At 39.1% G+C, this 21,919-nt stretch overlaps 1 protein-coding gene across 30 annotated transcripts in view; it reads right to left on the reverse strand.

The window, feature by feature from the left end:
• Positions 1-21,919, reverse strand: part of MRTFB (myocardin related transcription factor B) — a 295,069-nt gene that overhangs the window by 95,315 nt on the left and 177,835 nt on the right. For 16 of the 30 annotated variants that reach the window (XM_089321819.1, XM_089321811.1, XM_089321808.1 and 13 more), the window contains 2 exons: positions 19,604-19,819; positions 13,760-13,822 (listed from right to left, as the gene is read on the reverse strand). In XM_089321819.1, the coding sequence (XP_089177945.1) occupies positions 13,760-13,822; positions 19,604-19,757 (217 nt within the window). In that variant the 5' untranslated portion in view covers positions 19,758-19,819. The remainder of the gene's footprint in view (positions 1-13,759; positions 13,823-19,603; positions 19,820-21,919) is intronic. The other 14 variants (XM_070064809.2, XM_070064810.2, XM_070064815.2 and 11 more) reach the window with 1 other exon arrangement.

A 21,919-nucleotide genomic window follows, 5' to 3' on the forward strand; every position in this document is an offset into this window, starting at 1 on the left:
TTAGGACATCTCTTTCCACTCTGTGGTTTGCCTTTTTTTCTCTCAATGACCCCTTTTGGTGCACAATGTTTTTATTTTGTTTTGTTTTGTTTTTTAAAGATTTATTTATTTATTTTGAAAGGCAGAGTTACAGAGAGAGAGAAGGAGAGGCTGAGACAGTGTAATACACAGAGACACATGTGTCCTAAGTGTACAATTCACCAACCTTTTACAAACTCCACACATCTACACAACTAGGATGAGGAAACCGCACATTTTCCAGACCCTAAGAGGTTCAGCCTTCTGCTTCCCTTCTAGTAACTCCTCCCCTGACAAGAGTGACCATTATCTTCATTTCAATACCGCGGAGTAATTGTGCCTATTTTGCACGTCAGTTAACCACATAGAATGTACTCTTCTGTGACTAGCTGCCCTTGCTCAATGTTATTTTCATAAAATTCATGCATATATTCTCGTACATAGTTGTAGTTCATCTGTAATGTTATTTGTCCACTAAATCCTACATCACATTTAACCATCTCACTGCAGCTAGGCATTTTGGTAGTATCCATTCTTACCTATCGTAGTGCTGCATTATGAACAGTCTAGTGCATTCAACCTTAAGAAACTGATGTCATATAACAAAAAAGGGCAATGTCATATAACTGAAATTAAGACATCATCTTTTGATGGACATATATATGCGTTTCTATTGGGATAAATCTAGGAGTGGATCAATTCTTTTAAAAAATGGTTTTAACAGTTAACATATCCAGCGATTGTTCCTTATTGCTGACACATCTGGTGTTTTCCACTTAGCCTTTCTCGAGGATGTATGGTGTGATATCTAGTGGTTTTCATTTGTGCAGCTCTCATGACTAATGAATACATACCCTTGCTCAGACATGTGTGCATTTTTTGGATGTCCTCTATTGTGAGGTATCTGTCAAGGGTTTTGTCCATCAATTATGCTGGCTTGTAGGAGTCCTTTGTATGTTCTGGAGGAGAGTCTTTTGTTATATATACATATTAAGACATTTCTTTCCACTCTGGTTTGCCTTTTTTCTCTCAATGACCCCTTTTGGTGCACAATTTTTTTTTTATTAAGATTTATTTATTTTGAAAGGCAGAGTTATATATATAGAGAAGGAGAGGCTGAGAGAGAGAGAGAGGTCTTTTATCCGCTGGTTCACTCCCCAGTTGGCTGCAATGGCCAGAGCTGCACCGATCCAAACCCAGGAGCCAGGAGCTTCCTCCAGGTCTCCCACACAGGTGCAGGGGCCCAAAGACCTGGACCTTCCTCTACTGCTTTCCCAAGCCACAGCAGAAAGCTGGATCAGAAGTTGAGCAGCCAGGTTCCAAACTGGCCCCATGTGGGTTGCTGGCCTGCAGGCGGCGGCTTTTTACCCACTATGCCACAGCGCCGGCCCCAAAAGTTCTTAAATATGTTGCAATCCATCAAGATTTTTCTTTTACGAATAGTGCTATTAAAGAAATTTTGGGGGCCCAGCGCTATGCCGCAGCAGGTAAAGCCTCCACCTGCAGTGCTGGCATCCCATATGGGTACTGGTTCGAGTCCCGGCTGCTCCACTTCCGATCCAGCTCTCTGCTATGGCCTGGGAAAGCAGTAAAAGGTGGCCCAAGTCCTTGGGTCCCTGTACCCATGTGGGAGACCTGGAAGAAGCTCCTGACTCCTGGCTTTGGATTGGCATAGCTCCAGCCATTGTGGTCATTTGGAGAGTGGAGAGTGAACCAGCAGATGGAAGACCCCTCTCTCTCTCTGCCTCTCCTCTCTCTGTGTAACTCTGACTTCCAAAAAAATAAATAAAAAAATTTTTTTGCCCACTCTACAGTCAAGGGGATGTCTCTAAAAGCTTTGTTTCACTTCTCACAGTTGCATTTTCTATGTGTGAAATTGAGTTCCAGATAGATTTCTTTCTACTGGATATTTAATCCAAAACCATTTATTTAAAAAGACCATATTTTCTCCACTGCAATACATACCACCATTTTAATGACTCAGGTGATTGTATATTACCTATTTCTGATATCTCTCTGTTTTACTGGGCATGTTATTTATCTCCCTAAAATGCTATAGAGTTACAGTAGGTTTTCCCATCTGGAAAAGTGAATCCCCTGGTTTCATTCATCTTCTTCAAGACTGCACGGCTATCTTTGCCCTGAACTCATGACTTAAACACAAATAAAACAAACAACATTTCCTAGCTATGCCTAATACAAAGGGTAGAAACAATGATACCCAACTAACAATGAGTATGCTTAGCTCCCAGATCTTGGTTTCCAAATACTATTCCTCACTAAAAGAACCAGAGGTCCTTAGAGAAAGGACTAGCTCCAGGACTGGGCCAATGGACTATAAGGTGATCCTGAATATTTTGTGCCACAAGTGGAAAAGCACTTAAAAATAAAGGAGGATGGGCCAAAAGGACACAAAATCTACCCTGAGTCTTAGTGGTCAAATTTGGGACCAATGTGATAACAGTAATGGATAGTTCCATTCCAACATAAAACAAACAAACAAACAACAACAACAACAACAAAAAAAAACCAAAGAATCTATGGATCCGCAGTGATACTTCTCTTAGAAAAGAAGCTTTCCAGGGCCGGCACTGTGGGGCAGTGGGTTAAGGCCATGGCCTGCGGTGCTGGCATCCCATATGGGTGCCAGTTCGTGTCCCAGCTGCTACTCTTCTGATCCAGCTCTCTGCTGTGGCCTGAGAAAGCAGAGGAGGATGGCCCAAGTCCTTGGGCCCCTGCACCTGCGTGGGAGACCCAGAGGAGGCTCCTGGCTCCTGGCTCCTGGCTTCAGATCAGCACAGCTCCGGCCGTCGCAGCAGACTGGGAAGTAAACCAGCAGATGGAAGACCTCTCTCTCTCTCTGCCTCTTTTCTGTAACTCTTTCAAATAAATAAATAAATCTTAAAAAAAAAAAAAAAGCCTTCCTTTTCAGAAGAATACCAGCTAATAGAGAAGGAATATCAAATTAGAAAATCATTATTTTGTAAGCCCAATAAGAGTAATTTACTTAGGCAAGAATAGTCACTGAAACCATGAGTGCAAGATGGCAGGGAAATGAAACAGTTATAAAACCTCAAGGCACTAGCCCACGTGTTACTTATCAATTCTATTTACATGGGAGAGACAGGAGAGCTGAGGCCATTACCTTGTGTAGTGATCAAACCTAATCTTACCACCAACGGGACAGACTCCTCATGTAACTCTAGGACACATCACTTAGGTGGTATTCTCACCAAAACCAAGATGGAAATGATCATAAGACCTCAATCAGAAAAATCCAAAGTGGGGTCCTTCTGCAGAGTAAGTGTCCTAGGCTCTTCGGAAGCCAAGTCATGAAGATTTAAAAAAAAAAAAAGAGGGTAACTTTTCCACACTAGAGGAGATTAAAGGTATCTGACACCTAAATGCAGTGATACATGAGTAGATTCTGGGTTCTGTAAAGGAATTAGTGGGAAAAGTGAGGAAATAGGAACATGGGCTATATATAAATACTACTACTTTACCAAAGTTCAATTTTTCAAGGGTGATAACTCTACTGTAGTTCACAAGAGAATGCATTTATGCTTAGAAGATGCATGTTGACGTACATTTGGGGCAGGGTGAAACTTACTTGTAAATGGTTCTTTAAAAAATTATTCATTTGAAAGTCAGACTTATAGAGAGAAGGGGAGAGACAAGGAAAGATAGAGATCTTCCATCTGCTGGTTCATTCTCCAGATGGCTGCAACAGCCAGGGGTGGGCCAGGCCAGAGCCAGGAGCCAGACGCCAGGAGCCTGCCAATGGCCCAAGCCCTTGGGTCATCTTCAGCTGCTTATTCCAGGCCTTTAGCAGGGAGTTGGAGTGGAAGCAGAGCAGCCAGAATGTGAACCAGTACCCATGTGGGATGCTAGCATCACAGGCCGGGGCTTCCACTTGCTAAGCCACAAGGGCAGCCTCTTGTCAATGGTTTATTAAGTAATGTTAATTGACTGTTCTGACTCCAGGAGTTAAAAAGAACATACAAAAAGACAGTTACCTGACTACAAGGAATTAGAAGGAAAAAAGTCCATTTATACTTTTCCATAGAAAAGTACAAATGATTCACAGAACTAGTAAAAGCAGACTTTTATTTTAGTCTTTAAATGTCAAACACTTAATTATAAAGTAAACTGCCATAACAGGTTAATTCATATTTAAGCTCACAATTTAACTGGCATATCTCAAAATACATTTGTCTAAAAAGCTAAAGAGAAGAAAATGACTATTTCAACATCTTCCACTAGAGGAAGTTAACAATATCCTCATTCACTGAGCTGATTACATTCACAAGTACTGGGCTACAATGAATAGACACACAACATTGACTAGAGTGCTTTGTTTCAAACTACCAAGGTGCTTGCCTGTCAAGTAATTCTTCCCAGCATGGGATAGCACTTATCTCATTTTCTAAGACAGAATACACCATAAGAGAATCTTGAGGATGTCAGTGAATTTGCCTTATTCATGTTATGTCCATCTGAATAAACTTTATACAGCACCCATGACAATCACAGGTTGGTTAAACTTAAGTAGAAGCCAATCCTGATGGGTTCAGTTGAGTACATGGTTGATTACAGAATGCCCTTAATCTTCAACAGGCTTTTAAAGCAGAACTATTCTGCTCAAATGAAATCGAAGGGTTTTTTTTTTTTTTTTAGCTTCAAAGATTATATTCATACCTTTAATAATTATTTTCTTTACGTAAGTTAAAAATCCATATCCTATCTTAAAATATCCTTATTTTAGCTCTCTTCTAAATAAAACTAATCTTTGTATAGTAATAGTAGTTTTCATATAATATCTACAAGGTAGTCTTACTGTCAGTCATCTTTATTCCTTATTAGCTGATTGACTGGATTATACAATCTTTCTGACCCTCACAGAGAGTTTAAAGGTCTTATAAAATGGAAACAATCAGAATTCACCTAATAGGTAGAAAGCCTTTCTCTACTTTAATTTGGCTGTATACTAGTTGGGTCTAGGCCTACTGTGTAGGCAAGGAGGAAGAATGTACACATGAAAAAACCTAACACAGTGCCTTGTTTGCAGACGGGTCTGAAAAAGCATGTTGATTGGTTACATTATTAAAGGGAGTGAGAAAGAGGATGATTCGTTTTTGTGAGAAGACACAGGGAAACTAAGAAGGTCATAATTTAAGTGTTAGAGATTTAATTTACATGATTATAATTCCTATAAAAACCAGAGGCAGGGGAACAAAACCTTATAAAACATGCATGGCATAAAAATGAAAGTTTTGTTGGGAGAGATTCTGCACCAGCACACTTTTCCAAATATTTTGGCCAACAAAATGGAAATATATGTAAAATGCATTTGAATATATTTGAAATACATATAAAATTCATTTGCTAAAACATAAATACGGTGGCCGGCGCTGTAGCGCAGCGGGTTAAAGCCCTGACCTTAAAGTGCCAGCATCCCCCATGGGCGCTGGTTTTAGTCCCGGCTGCTCCTCTTCCGATCCAGCTCTCTGCTATGGCCTGGGATAGCGGTGGAAGATGGCCCAAATCCTTGGGCCCCTGCATCCACATGGGAGACCTGGTAGAGGCTCTTGGCTTTGGATCGGCGCAGCTCCCTCCGGCCGTTGTGGCCATCTAGGGAGTGAACCAGCAGATGGAAGACCTCTCTCTCTGTCTCCTCCTCTCTCTGTAACTGACTTTCAAATAAATAAAATAAATCTTTGAAAAAAAATACTCAGTTTCCAATATTAAAAAAAACATAAATATGACACATTCTAAAGTACAAAGTATATACTGAAAATAATTTTCAAAAACAAAATTAGTCTTTTTACTTGTCATTGACTCTGAGGCACTTTGTTTACTTGGCTTCCATGTGCATGATTAGCAGGTCACTTGAACCAAATGGGAGTGAGACCTGGACAGGAAAGCTCCTTCATGGAGCTGCCTGTCTGCCCATCTCTGAGGCCAGGACGACAGAGCAGCCTCATTTACCACATCTGCCGCCAGAGACTCTGACCTGGCTTCCACATGGCAGTGAGGAGTCACCCTGTGAACCGAGGCAGGAACCTTAAACCACTGGGCCACGGATAAAGTAGGAAGTAGAGACTCCAGACAGCCAGACTCCAGAGATTTTGATCATGCTGTTCCTATGATTATGCTGTAATATTCTATTCTATCACATTTTCCCAAACTCTATACCAGTGTAAATTCTTCAAAGCTCTGTGCACCAACAAAGAAGGAGAGTTTATGAAGTGTTAAGGAGATTCAACTTGACATTTAGGTGGCTTGGAAGTACAATCTCCCCAATTTCATAATGTAGTCCCAATCTACCAAACCACACGATACTCCCGATTATAGGATTTTAAAAAATATTCTTTCTTCACTGATATAAAAATGTTATTATACACACAGTGTGAAAAATGCAAACCATGTGAAAGAGAGGAGATAAACAGGACCCCTCAGAAGTAATTCGGGGTACTTTATTCCAGGACTCTTCCCTGTGCTTAGGCTTCCTTTCTCTTGAGGGGAGGGGCTGACGGGGGGGGGGTGTGAGTCACTCAAGATGAATCTACAACGCGGCTCCCTGCTTTTTCAGTTAATATTACCTAGATGTTCTTGACAAGAACATTCCTCTTTAATAAACATGAGAAGACTATAAAGGTTGGTTACCTCTTTTAAAGGCTGATTCTTTTGTAAAGCTGAACACATTCAAGTACTGAGGCAAAGAGATTTAAATTATTTTTCATTATTTTTGTAAGGAAAAGTAACAATCAGCTCTTTGTTAATGAATAAATGGCTGCCAACCACTGAAGTCTTTCTTCCTTGAGGTCCCAAAATGAGAGAAATTTCTTCAGTCAACTAAATGATTATGCCAGGTAACCCAGGACATCTTCTAAGACGATGTTGCTGCCCATTCTGTGCCAGTAGTGAAAATGAAGCCTACCGTTACTATCAGCCTTGGTCTTGAACCAACAATTCATTCATTTCTTTATCCAAACACACAGAGCTACTTGGTGTGCACAGCAAGGTTTGAGTGTTTGGACAGATCCAAAACTAAAACAGCTTTGCTAGTGTAGTCCAGTCAGAAGATGGGGCTACATGTACCCAAAGAGGAAACGTTGCTCCAAGGGAAAGACACAGGCCTTGGGTGAAGATTCTAATTCCAGACTCCCATTTTTCAGTATGATGGAATAATAAGGACTGGAATTAACATCCTGCCAAAGCAACTAGAAAGCCAGACAAAACACATGGTACAATTGCTTTCACAAGCTGGGAAACAGGTAATGCAGGACCATGGCCTCTAAGGGGAAGGAAACAAATGGGATGAGCCCTTCACTGGCCGGGCCTTCTGCCTGGAGGGCAGCGGGAGGATAAGGCCTCCCGAGCTGGCGAGGTTTGCCGAGTCGAGGACATGGAGGAGGTTGCAGGGCAGATTTCTGAAAAGGAGGACCTGTGCTGAAAAAGAATTCTAAGAGCCTGCTTAAAGAGGAGGCGGGGTGTCTGAGTCTGAGAACTAAGCTATATGTCAACAGAGTAAAACGGCACAGGGCTGTGCAAGAAATGACCAGTGACGTAAGTCCCAGAGGGCACACAGAGCTGGGGGAATGTCTGAGCTCCAACCAGCCAGAGTGAAAAAGTCCTCCCGAGGAGCTCCCCTCAGCAGAGGTTCCAAAGGGGCTCAGCCCCTGCAGGTAAAGCATTACCCCTCGTGTGAACGTGGCCCTAGATCTCTCTCAACAGAGAAAGGCTGTGAGGGTGATCCCAAAATACCTAACTGCCTACCAAATCAAAGCCCAGCATTGCAAAGGGAGACAACAAAAACACAATCCAGACACTCAGCAATGTAGCAGTTACAGTGTTACATCCAATAAAGATTACTAACCTCCTTACCAAGAGCAGGAAAGTAGGATTCTTTTTTAACAGGAAAATAATTTGCCAGTAAAACAGAATGACAGAAATAAAATTAATTCACAATCAGTTGTTATAACCGTACAATTATTTGAAAATATAAGAGAAATGGAGCTTCCATAGAAAAAAGTATAATATCTACAGTAAATAATTTATTAAATGACATTAGCAGCATATTAGACCTTCATTACAAAAAAGTCAATGAACACATGAATAAGAGGGACAGCTAATAAGACACTGTAAAAACAAAAGCAGAATATTTTTAAAAATTCACTTTAAAAATGGTAAGAAACGAGAAATAAGGTGAGTGTAACAGACTGGACAAACCAAAGCTATAGCAAGATGTAAATTCAAACTCAACTGCGGTAGGCAGCCTCTCAGCCCCCAGTGATCCCTGCCTTTTGGTATTTATGGCCTTGTAATCTTCTTCCCTTGAGTAATTTGCTTCTGGCCAACAAAATATGGCGGGCAGTGCTGAGGGAGTGTTACAGAAGATTATCACTTCTGTTTTGCTAGCACACTTCCCTCTTACCAGCCTTAAGAAAGTAAGCTGCCACACTGGGGGCAAGGAATGCAGAGTGGCCTCCAGCCAACAGCCAGCAAGAAACCATCCGGTTAAGAGCAATTAAGTAAGCTTGGAAGTGGATCCTTCCCGAGCGGAACCTTCAGAGGAAACCCAGCCCTGGCTGACACCCTAACTGCAGGCTCGTGAGAGCTAAGTCAGGCCTGAATTCCTGACCCACAGACACTGTGAGAACACAGATAATGTGTTTTGTTTAGCTGTTGGATTTGAATTTGTTACATAGCAATAAATAGCTAATATACCAGACACAGCATTACCTTAAACGTAAGTGATCTAAACATTATAATTAAAAGACAGAGACTATCCAGTTAGATTTAAAAAAGAAAGATCCAGCTGTATGCTGCCTATAACCAACTTTAAATATAAAGACACACATGGGTTTAAGTTAAAAGCATAGGAAAAATTATCTCATGTAATGCTAAGCATAAGAAACTTAGAGGAGCTTCAGTAATATCCAACAAAGTAGACTTCAGGAAAAAGATCACTACCAAGCATGGAGGGATATTTCATAATGCAAAAAGGTCAATTCATCAAGAACACAGTTAACAGAACTTAAAATGACTAAGGAAAAATAAACAAATTCAGAATGGTAGTTAGGACCTGTTTTCAACAATTCTCTTCAAGTACTTGGGTGGCAATAAGTATACAGAAAATCAGTTAAGGATATAGAATACTCAAACACAACTTCACCAACCCACTGGACCTAAATGACAATTATAGAACATTCCACCTTCAAGAGTATTGAGTGAAACTGGCCCTTGTCTATATTCCTGTAGAACAATGGTCCTTCTACTTTTTACTTGTTACTTATTTATTTAGTGGACTGTTAAGTCTGATTATAAAACTAAAAGAAAAAAAAAGGAAGGAAGGAAGGAAGGGAGGGAAGCAGGGAGGGGGGAGGGGAGGGGAGGGAATCGCTACATTCTTATGATAGCATATAGTTAAAATGTAATAGATAAAAAAGACAAAAGACCAAAATACTTCCTAAAACCACTAGACCCTGATAATCATAATTCAAGACTAAGTTCTTGGATTTCTTTTAATTTTAATTTTTGGCCCTAACTTGATCTGATTGGTATAAACGTAAATTCTTTTATCTGGAAAATCTAATTTATAATATGAGGATGGTTCAGAGTTCATGGAAAATGGAAAGAAGAGATAAATACTTCGGTGCAAAAATTTTTGAAATTTATACATATGAAGGGATCTTAAAAAGTTTGTGGAAAATACACATGATGAAAAAAAATGCACATAGATTTCAGTATTTTTGCAGCAAAATAAACATTTTTGGTTCTAGTCTCCACAAACTTTTTGAAGTGTACTAGGTGTTCAGGTATCCAAATAAAATTTTCAACTTTTATTAGGTGTAAGCCTTTGGCTTCTGTGGCGGGCTCAGAAAGCACCCAGCAAACACCCTACTAGCTATGCTCTTTCTACATACAAAATAAACAAGAACATGGTAATGCAACCAGAGATTTCAGTAGTCCATTAACAAATCATTATCCAAACAAATTCTATTTCCTAGAAAAATATGAAGAGACTAACAGAAATATATACAGAAAATCTGTCAGAAAATATATTAGAGAAGCAACAGTTTCATGCATATTGTTTAAATATTACTATTATTCTTGGCTTGAGTAAAACAGTAACACACATATTTTTTCAGCATATTTTATTTGTATTTTAAACATCAATCAAGAGCCACACAATTCTTTAATACATTCAATAACCATTTGTGACCAATTACTAAGCAATTTATATTTTGTTGCCTTTTTTTTCCCTTTTAAACTAAGGAGACTTAAAATGTCCCAGGTTTCTGACAGACTATTAGAATATGATCAAATGAGTTTTATTTATATATAATACTAGTTTTAAGAGGCTTGGTAAATCAATTTACTTGCTTGTTTCTCATTTTTAAACTCATTTAAAACATATTACATTCCTATAACAGAATCAGACATCAAATCATAAGAAATTTTTGATTGTATGTAATTCATATTTACTGGTCAAAACTTGTAGATTAATATAAAGCATTAACTCATCAGAAAGAAACATGTACAAAAGGAGACAAAGCACACAAAGTTCCCTAAGGAGACTGACCCTTCCAGCATGGAGTGCTGCTCGCCCCTGGAGTCTCATACTTGCCATTCACGGGTTCAGAGGGGACAACCATGAGGCTGTTTACAGCTGAAGCCAACTACAACCCTAACAAGTCCTAATTATCCATTTCCTTAAGAGGCCCAAGCTCCTCATCTCTTGGATTCCACTCTTCCCATTTATTTTTAGCACTACATTCTTTTTATGAAAAAAGAAATGTATAATAATACACAATAAAATACTTAAGGGCATCTAAGATTAACTGAAACTTGAGGATAAATTAATTTACAGCACTTGCCCCCAAATCCCCATGACCTCAAACCTCATCTGAACAGTAACATCACACCATCATTTCAGAGTTTTTTAGAACAACAGAGCTGTTTTCACAGATTCCTAAGGTGATTGTGAAACAAGTAACTATATACAAACATGTATTTTAAGATATATTTGTTTCTTAAAAGATAATTTCTGAAGTTAATAAATTTCTTCATTAAATGATTAGGTTAGTGAGAAAAACTAATTTAGCAATGTGACCACGTAAGATTTCCTAGAATCAAAAAGGATAAGTTAGATGACAACTCAGAACAAGAAATCTCTTTCCACATCACAAATAACTGTTTTATTACTTCAAAATACCAAAAGTCTTCTGTATAGCATTTATAATTTACATCAAATGCCTTGAGTCCCAGCAACCACATCTCCTAATCTCTTTAGAACAAGAACATAAGGAGAAAAATCTGTCAGCCAGTCCTGATGACAGAGGGTCTGTTTAGGAGTTTCCCAGATGGAATGGCCCTGCTGGAATTCCTTCCAGTAGCCTGTGAAAATGTCAGAATGGAGTCTGTGTTGGAGGTCACAGTCCCTAGAGAGCTCTGAGTTTCGGCCTGTTTGTCTTTTCACATGCTTTAGTGTTTGAAAATCCTTCCTCGCAGACACTGACTGGTGCCCAGGGAATGCGTGGATTGTGGGAACTGGCAGTGCCCACGAGAAACGAGCTCCATGGGAAATCCGTGCCTACTGTGTTTGCCCTCTCGCCACTCGTCAGATAAGCTGCTCTTCAGATGCTATGACGGTATGTGACGAGACATTAAGAAATTGCATGTCAATTTGACTTCTTTAAAAAGAAATCCTTGTGGAAAATGGGAGCAAAAGTTATTGGGACTACTGAAATAAACAGTAGGTTATAAAGCACCACGGCAAAACCCTGAAAAACTATTTTCACTTAGTATGAATTAAATGCTGTGTTTAAAAAATGATACATACTAATAACAAATAATGAGGGGGCTAACTATATGCTCACATTATTCAATACACTTGACTTGCATTCACTTATCTAATCCTCACAGCAAACCTACAAAGCATCGGATCCCACCAGCATGATCCTCAGTTCGCAGATGAAAGGGAGAATAACTAATGTTTTCAAATCCACATAGCTAGTAATGGTGTAGCCAGGATCTAGACTCAGATAGGATGGCTCCAGAGTTGGTATTCTTAACCACTGTGTATGCTGCCTCATTTGTGGCACCTTCACAGCAAACACACAACAGGGTAACCAAAACATGGACCAAGTAGGTAGTGCATGCCTTGCAAACACACTAGTCCAAATGCTGTATTTCATTTAGTCCTCTCAACAGCCTACCCGTAGGCTTGCATGATGTCATACATCTAGTACAACAGAAGAAGGTCTACCAAGTTTGACTCCACAGCATTCTTTTAAACTAGGATCTTCTTCCTCTGCAAGAGTCATTTCTAAATTAATTTTCTGTATATATAGTCAAGGGAATTAATTATAAAGATCTTTATATCCAGCAATTTTATGTGTACACTACATTTTGAACTGCCTACATTGTACCAGAGGCTTAACATCTAAGAATTATTTTAAGGTAAGAGACTCAAGATCATTCAATAAATGTTTGCTTGCAGTAGTCATTTCTTCTAGTGGTTAAGATGCCCACATCTCACAACAGAGCACCTGGGTTCAGTTATCTGGCTCCTGGCTTCCAGGTTTGGCTCTGGTCCAACCCTGGCCATTGTGCACATTAGCAAGTGAACCAGCAGATAGACGGTAACTCTATCTTTCTGTCTCTATCGCTGTCTCTCTACTAATCACAATACGAATAAAGTACTCTGGAGTTCCAAACTCTTAGCTTTGGCTTGGCCAAGTCCTGGCTGCTGTGGCCAATCGTGGTGCAAACCAGCAGTTAGAAGTGTATGCTTTCTCTCTCTCTCTCTGTTGCTCTGCCTTTCAAATAAACAAAAATCAAAAGTTTTTAAAAAGTATCATGATTTCATGCCTTGAAATAACAAAAAAATTTTGGGAAGAGCTGAGTGTTCTGATGTGGAAAACTTCTCTTTTCTATAAAACATGACGGTGGTTTGCTCAAGCAGACGCCAGTCCACATTCTTCTTAACTGATAAAGGCTTCTGTCAAAGAAGATCTTCTATTTTGTAGCTATGAATCTCAAATCTGCAGAGTGCTGACAATCCTACAACTGGTCAGTTTTTAAACTTAGCCTACAAGAACCAGAGGCAAGTTGTGAATCAGACATTTTGCTTTTCTCATTATGTCTTTAACACACACAGAGGTCATATCAAAAAGTTCTTGACAAAAACAGATACTCAATTATTAGCATTTTCTTAGTGAAAACAATATAAAAGAATGTGAATAATTTGGATTTTAGAAAAAGCTAAAATATTGCCTTTTAATTCAAAGTCTGATGTCACTAAAAAATATTAACACATAACTGCCAACCCTTAAAAACCATGAAAATGAATATACTGCATATTCTAAGTTAGATACATTATTTTTGAGGATAATATAAATTAAGTCAATTTCTCTTTCCTTTTAAATATGAGGGAAGTGACTAAGAGAGAGAGCTGGCATTATGTTTAAGAACACAGCCATGAGGAATGTGTTAAACAGCAACATAACTAACTCCTAACTATCAAACATTTCATTAGTTAACTGAGATGGAAGTTATCTTCCATTCTTTATGTGTCTGCTGCTCAATGAAAAGCAATAAGGCAAAAGTGATGAGATCTAAGAACACATGATGTAATGAGGAAGGGCAGCCAGGAGAAAGACTCATGGGCTGGAAGCTACCATGCGCAGACTACGATGGGCACACTGTGACACAGAGAGCTGGTTAGACTTACCCACACTCACAGACTGAGTCAGCAGAGGAGGCTGGAGTCCTGACTCCCAAAAGACTACACTTCCTGTTAATAATAGTGAGGGCAGCAGGTGAGGGCAGGAGAGCCAACAGGACAGATTTCAAGGACTTAGACAAACATCAGGTACAACATTTGCTAATTAGTCTGGGTAATTATTCATTACAAACCAAAGAGGCAGTTTCAATGTTTGCTGTTCTACTGCATTTGTCTTATTGCTTTCTGTGACAACAGTACTTTATTACTGATATCTGAAATTACACACAGGAAGAAAATAATCTTGGGTCACTTTTTCCAGTACACTCCAGATACTTATCAGGTTCTTTGAGACATAAAAGAGAACAGGCATCCAATATCTGTCTCTTTTTAACTTCAGTTTTATGAAAATTATCTCAAATAAGCTATGGAAGAAATAATGTGCTTCTAAGACTCTAGAAACTAGAAAAATCTTATAAAAACTCGAAGCAAATATCTTTGTACATTTAAGATGATGTGATTTCATCGCTGGCTTAAACTACTAATTACTATCATGTTTTAAGTCTTATTTTTAATAAATGTTATCTGATATACCCCAAGGGCACTTCTACAAGAAGACACAATTTCAAGGCTGGACTATCTGCTGAAAATGACGCGTCAGGGGGTGTTATATTTGGGATTCTGGTCCTGTGGATGCCCTTGTGAAAGGGTGAACTCCACTCACCCCCTCAAGGGGAACTAAAGCAGGCTCATTTCTGTGCTGATGCTGTCAGCAGATGGAATTCACTGTGAGCTACAAGTGGGAAAATATCAGTTCACACACACAGCCCCTTTCCTCCATCCCTTCACATCCACACACCCCACTCAGGTGTGTTCAGTCATAGGCTGCAGCAAACTAAATTCTCAGTAACAACAAAATGATCTACATGAGAACCCTAGGGTAGAAAGAGGCAGTGGGTGGGGTTACAGGTACTTATTTACATTGTGGAACAAAATATGCTATTTAACAGGAGACTTTATAAAGGCCTTTAGGAAACAAAGTACCTAACCGTTAAGGTACTTACAAGGCTTATTTTTCATTGTCACAAAAAAAAAAAAAAAGAAGGGTTAAGAGCTGCCACAATCAATACAGAATTTCATCTGCGTTCTCAGCAGGATAACACCTTGCTTTTTAAGCTTTATGATTCTGTTTAGTATTGAGTCCTAAAGCTCAATTTTTAAAAACATTTAAAATTTGACTAAGAAAAATCACAATCAAGTTTGCTTTTCTTTTTAGTCTACATAGTCTAACTTATGGAAACAGGAAAAGAAATTATTTAAATGTATCAGAATGTGTATTAGTGTCCTCGAGATTCTAACTATGTTGATAGCAAAGCCAGTGACAAGAGAAATTTGCAGGAAATCTTCCATTTCTATCATCTCCAGTTATAGAAGGGAAAAGCAAGAATCCCATTGGTCTCTCTTGGCTGTTCAGCACGTATTTAGTTCTTTCCCATTTATGACATTATGAGAATTTTCTCCGTTCAGCCATGCCCATTTATGTACAGCCTAAGGAATACAGTTTGCCAAAGACAAACGCTTACCACCTTTGTGCATTTACACACACCTGAACTGAAAGTAAACCTAACAGGTTAATGAGGAACGAGGAGATGTTTTCAAATTAAAACCCACAGAAAGGAGTAGCTATGAACATATGCCATTCATTTTCTATGGTGCAAGGCAAGCGGTTTTCTTTGGCTGGGTTCCATGACTAGACAAAGTTCATTTGACTGTAAATATATTAATACATGTATTGAAACAAAGCAAAGAGCCATCTTGTGTACAACCAAGTTGAATAAATTATTTTCTCTCTAATAAGTGATTATTCAGGAACAGAACGAGATTGTTTAAAACTGTTCAGTGTTTAGTAAGTTTAATGGATAGAATTAGGAAAAAAAAATTCTAGACGGGACCAAAAGCTCCAAACCATAACAGCTATAGCAACTGGTAATACCGAAGTTTAACATAAGAAAAGCAGAACCCTACTCATTACTGAGGCCTAAGGTGGTGTTTCCACCAATCTTGCCTTTCCCTACTTTGGGGAAGCACCTGAGCTTTTCCTGTCTAGTACTTTTGACAGATTTCCCCAAGACTCCCAATGCTGACCGTTTGACCGTTTGAAGGGAGTTAATAGTGAAACATGAAGACCGATCTAATACTTGTAAAAAAAAAAAAAAAAAAAGGCAAGGCCAGCATCTCTGCTCCATCTGTGCTTGCTTTAGGAAAGGCCGTGGCTTGTGTCTGTCTATCTGCTTGTGACGGGCTCAGTGGCTGGGAAACGCCTGCTGCCTACAGGGCTGCCTTCGTGTTCCATTTGAGAACTGTTTGGCCACATTCAGGGATACAGGAAAACCCCAGTTTGCCTTTACTAAACATCTTCTGTATTTACTCCAGTAGTGGGACTATCTTGCCACACTACTATGACTACCAACATAAATATTAATTAAAAATAAGGGAAGTTCCTGGAATCATTACTTAAATGTCAACTTCATTTTCCCTGTAAAGTTTATTTATAAACTACTAAATAAGATGATCTTTCTACACACTAATCCCAAACTGAAATATTTCCACTTCCTCTACAAAATAGCTCTAACTAGTGAAATTCAAATGCTCAGGAATAATAAAGTACAATGACCCCCAAAAAAATCTGAACTGAAATATCAGTATCCAAAAAGTACTATGTATTGATCATTTTGAATGATATGATTGAAACATGGACCCAAGAAGAGCCCAAAAAATGAATATTCATTAAAAAACTGAAGTGAGGAAGTTATAGTCCTTTGATCCATAAATTACATGATGTGCATATACTGTGCTCACGTAACTGTCAAAAACCCAAATTTCATGTTTTTATTTAACATATTTGTTTTTTTAAATCAACATGTTGTTTTAAAATATGTATATTCTCTGAAATATATATATATTGAGTTAATTAACATGTTTCAATTTACACACATTTTTTTGTGGTAGAACTCTTAAAATTTATTCTGTTAGCGATTTTCAATACAATACATTGCTATTAGCTGTAAGTCATCATGTTATAAACAGATCTCTTGAACTGAATCCTCCTAACTGAAATATTATATCCTTTGATCAACATCTTCCCCAATATCTAGATTTCATTCAAAGACTTCTTTTATACCTTGGCTTGTACATACAAATTAGGCTAATACAACACGATTGTGAAATTAGAGCATATGCCCATATTTAAGGGAAGACTTCTAACTTCCAAAGAGGGGATTATCTCATATTTAAGTCCTTTTACAATATCTCATATTATCAGATGCTCGTTTATTTACTTAATATTTAACACAAAAAGGACTCTTGGGGGAAAACATACTGGCTTAAAAACCAACAAATTCATGGCTAGCTTTAAGTTTATAAAAATATCTTAGAGAATGAGAAGAAAAAAATACAGTAATTCTTGCAAGGTTATAACCTTAAAACTGAAAGTGCTAGATAATGTTACAAAAAAGCATTTTAAAAACTGCTTTTTAAAAATAGTCAAATATTATTTTCTAAAAAATCATAATAATAACAATTGTTGATTCTGAGAAAGTAATATAGCAGGCAATGGACAAAACCGTGAGGGTGATCTGCTTTTCACTATGTATCTGTAGTATTTTAAACCATGTATATGTATTAGCTACCAACAAAATGAGCTACACTGAACTAACCCCACGAATGTTAAACCAATGCCAGGTTAAACATGAGCATGTTGTAGAAATTATGATTATGTAACTGTAAAACAACTTTTTAAATAAAAGTCTCACAGTTTTGTGAAAGGTACTTATGAGTGAGACAAAATTATCAAAGTCAGATAAAGCAGGCATTAAAAACTGTTTTAACCCAAACAAAAGAGAAATGAAGATATGATCTACAAATTAAAACTAGATGGATGATGCATGGGATTCTATTGGTGATAAAAACACTGACTACAAAGATTCAGGTGTAGAGTTTGAGTGGAATGCTTTTATAAACTATGAGAGATTAAAGCAATCTCTCTGGTGCTGGCATTGTGGTACAGTGGATGTGGTACAGGCTGTCACTTGCAATGCCAGCATCCCACAGTAGAGTGCCATTTCAAGTTCTGGCTGCTCTGCTTCCAATCCAGCTTCCTGCTAATGTGCCCAGGAATGCAGTAGGAAATGGTCCAATTACTTGGGCACCCCACAACTCAAGTGGCAGACCTGCACGGAATTCCAGGCTTCTGGCTTCAGCCTGGTTCAGACCATTTGTTGTGAACCAGTGGATGGAAGAACTCTTTCTCTATCATTTTGACTTTCAAATAAAGAAATAAATCTTTTTTTAAAAAAAGCAACTCTTCTACAGTACTGCACTGCTTATAAAATGTAACTAATGAGCTTACACTGTTGTCATTTTATTACCTCTCTGAAAGTTTCTAAGGGGGGACTACCCCGTGTTCAGGCTTAGCTGTGAAGCTTTACACGAGAATGTGGTGAGCTGGAGCAGGAGGAGCAGACGGCTGGAAAGTATAAACTCTCCCACACAACTTCCTTCCCCTGCTGCAGATGGCCATTTTTGTGAGCAGCTGTGTATTCTGCTGTTACACCTGCTCACATCTTATTTTCTTTCAAGGTAATTATTTGGATTTTAGAGGGGTGCAGGTATCCTGTGTAAACTGTGAACACATTTAGTCATGTTTCAGTAAGTGTGGCTGTACTCTCAGCCTTTGTCTATGGTTAAGCCAGGCTCCTCAAGGATGGAAGACCTGCAGGCCATCACTGGTCAGCCACAGGGTCTGGGAGGCATGGACAGCACCAGCTAAGATGCTGCTTTAAACCAATCTGAACAGTCAGGGCTTATGCCCGCAACAAGATTCAGATACAAGGTCAAACATATGTCACCTGAAGGAAGAACAAATGTCAAAGACATGAACTAAAAAACAGAAGTATGTATGTGTTTCACGTGTTTTCCTTAGTAAGAGCAGATCAATAATGAGAAGGAGTGAGAAACACTCAGAATCCAGAGAGTCACTAGCAAGGCACATAGACGTGTTCTGTGAAGAGTTTGATTTCTTTCTGGCTTTTCAAAATGGAAATTAAAAAAATATATTTGCAAATACAAGATTCATGAGAATAGTGGATAGTAAATCCAGTTGAAAATCTTAAATCTACCTTTTAATTATGTGTGTTTCAAGTGTTTTTAAATTTTAACATTATATTGTATTTGCTTTTTAAGTATTAAAAATAAGTGTCTATCATTTCTCTCCATTTATGTTAAAAACTGACAATCTTGTGTTTTCCAGAAACTCTGGGCTGCCTCTGTGATCAATGAAAATATGCTGAACAAATAAGAAAGAACAGAAAATACTCACTTTGCAAACAAGGATAAACTAGCCCAAGACTGAGAATCTGGTCGTTATACCCATTAATCTAAGCAATACTCAGATAAGAAGGTCTTGCCTCTTAACGTTCACTGATGTACCACACTGGAGATGGGGCCGGAGGGAGAACACACTCTACCCACAGGCTACTTCCGTGGTAGCAGGATGGGAAGTCGCGTCCCAACACTTTCGCAGCAGGGAATCTGCTGTGCTAAGACGGTTAAATCCAAAGCTGACTTCCAAAGGTCATTTACTACCAAAGACACTGCTTAGGGAAATACTGATACATCCAGACAGAAAATGCAGTTCTGCCTGTCCCTTAAAACCGTTCAGTACACCTCTATGCGGGCCTTCTCTGGGACAAACAACCTGCTTGCTGAATGTAATGGACAAAAAACTCACTACCAAGAGGACTAGGTAGGGCTCAACAGACGATACATCTACAGTGCACATGCTCAAGAACTCACCATTCTTCCTTTCATTTAGAGGGGGTAGGTGCTGACTGGACTGCAAGGAGAGCTCCTGGAATTCATGAGCCACGGCCTCGCTCTGAGGACTTGGAGCAAGATGGGCTAACGGTCCCAGTTCATCCTCGGTGTCTATGGCCCCTGCGTGATCCATTGTGCTCCAGCCACCGGCAAAAGGGAGTCAAGTCACCTCTTGAATGTGGCCTGTTGAAGAGACTGCCAAAATAAAGAACGTATAAGTAGACAGTACGCTTATTTTCTTTAATTTGCACAGAACTATCCAAATGAGAATCTTGGGTTGTAGACCACTTTTACTGCTGTGTGGCCATTACCAATTCATTGGCATTCTCCTGAATCCAGGTTCCTGTCCAACAAAGAGGTATAATATACTTCCCATCTCAAAAAGCCCTTAAAAGGTAAATCAAAATTCAAAGATATTTTGCATAATTTTTATACTACAATTAAAGTTATAGGTATTGATATCATTACTTGTTCTTAATGCATGCTAAAATGACAAGAAAGTCAACTAACACTGATGAAAACAAAGGAGCAGTCTGGCTTGAAAATCCATCTGAACTCCTACGTATAAAGCAATTAAATCAGCATTCACAGCAATGGGCAATGTTACAGATAAGAGTGCTTCCAGAAGCCTGAGACTCAAAGTGAGAACAAGAAACAGCACTTTGAGCTAACTCATGTAGACACCAATGGAAACATCAAAAAGTTTGTGGACAATGGGATTAACAGCTAAGTTCCCTTTGGTGCAAAAAGTATTTGCAATCCATACCTTGCTTTTTCATAATAAGGCATTTCTCTTTGTAGCTCATGACAGAGAAACCATTTAAAGTCACTGAGATTTGGGTTTGTTACTACAGCATATAACCTGGCCCATTCTAATTCAGAAATCAGTAAAATAAGTATCAAAGACACATGAAAAACCCTTAAGTATGTATATGTGACACTGGCTTAGGGACTCCACAACAGGCGGCAAGAGCGCTGTGACTGTGCTAGGTGGCACTGTACACACGATCAGACGCTGCCTGCTTTCGTAGTGGCAATCCACATCCCAGTTAACTCAGCTACTTGTCTCCTGGCAGACTTGTGGGTGGTTCTCAGTTTTGGACTATTACAAATAAAGATACTATGAACACTACAAGTATTTATTTAGATACAAGCCTTTATTTCTCTTGTGTAAATACCAAAGAGTAGAATGGCTGAATTACATGGCAGCTGTATTTTAAAATTTTAGGAAAGTGTCAAACTTTTTCTGAAGCACTTATACCATTTGGCATTTGTACCATCAGAGTCTGAGGATTCCAATTGTTCCACATTCTTACCAATACTGCATACGGCTGATCTTTTTCATTTCAGTCATTTTAATGGGCATGTAGTGGTATCTCATATTGCTTTTAAAAATATTTAAAATTTTTAAAAATGTATTTGAAAGGTGGAGTGTCAGAGAGAAAACCAGATATAGACAAATATCTTCCATCTGCTGGTTCACTTCCCAAATACTTGGAACAGCTGGGGCTGGGCCAGGCCAAAACTAGGGACCGGGAACTCAATCCAGGTCTCTCATGTGGGTGGCTGGGGTCCAAAGACCTTGAGTCATCTCTCGCTGCCTCTGAGGGTGTACACTGTCTGGAAGTGAGTCAGTACCCAGGCTCTGAATCTCCCCTGGCTTTCATGTGCCTTTCCTTAATGACTCACAATGCTGCACATCTTTAGTGTGTTTATTTGCCATCTCTCCATCTTTTTTGGCTAAGTATCCAATCAAATCTTTTGCTCATTCCTAAAATTAGGTGGTTTATTTCTTTATTATGTAGTTTTAATAGTTTTTTTTAATAGAAAACTCTTTTTAGTAAATGTAAATTTCAAAAGTACAACTTTTGGATTATAGCAGTTCTTCCCCCAATAACCACCTTTCCACCCGCAAACCATCCCATCTCCTACTCCCTGTCCCATCTCATTCTTAAGATTCATTTTTTTTTTTTTTTTGACAGGCAGAGTGGATAGTGAGAGAAAGAGACAGAGAGAAAGGTCTTCCTTTTGCCGTTGGTTCACCCTCCAATGGCCACCGCGGCTGGCGTGCTGTGGCCGGCGCACCACGCTGATCCAAAGCCAGGAGCCAGGTGCTTCTCCTGGTCTCCCATGGGGTGCAGGGCCCAAGCACTTGGGCCATCCTCCACTGCCTTCCCAGGCCACAGCAAAGAGCTGGCCTGGAAGAGGGGTAACTGGGACAGAATCCGGCGCCCCGACCGGGACTAGAACCCAGTGTCCCGGCGCCACTAGGTGGAGGATTAGCCTATTGAGCCA

This window comes from Oryctolagus cuniculus, chromosome 19 (assembly GCF_051225735.1).
Source record: "Oryctolagus cuniculus isolate XC-2025 breed Fujian yellow rabbit chromosome 19, ASM5122573v1, whole genome shotgun sequence".
In the NCBI taxonomy this organism is placed as follows: Eukaryota; Metazoa; Chordata; class Mammalia; order Lagomorpha; family Leporidae; genus Oryctolagus; species Oryctolagus cuniculus.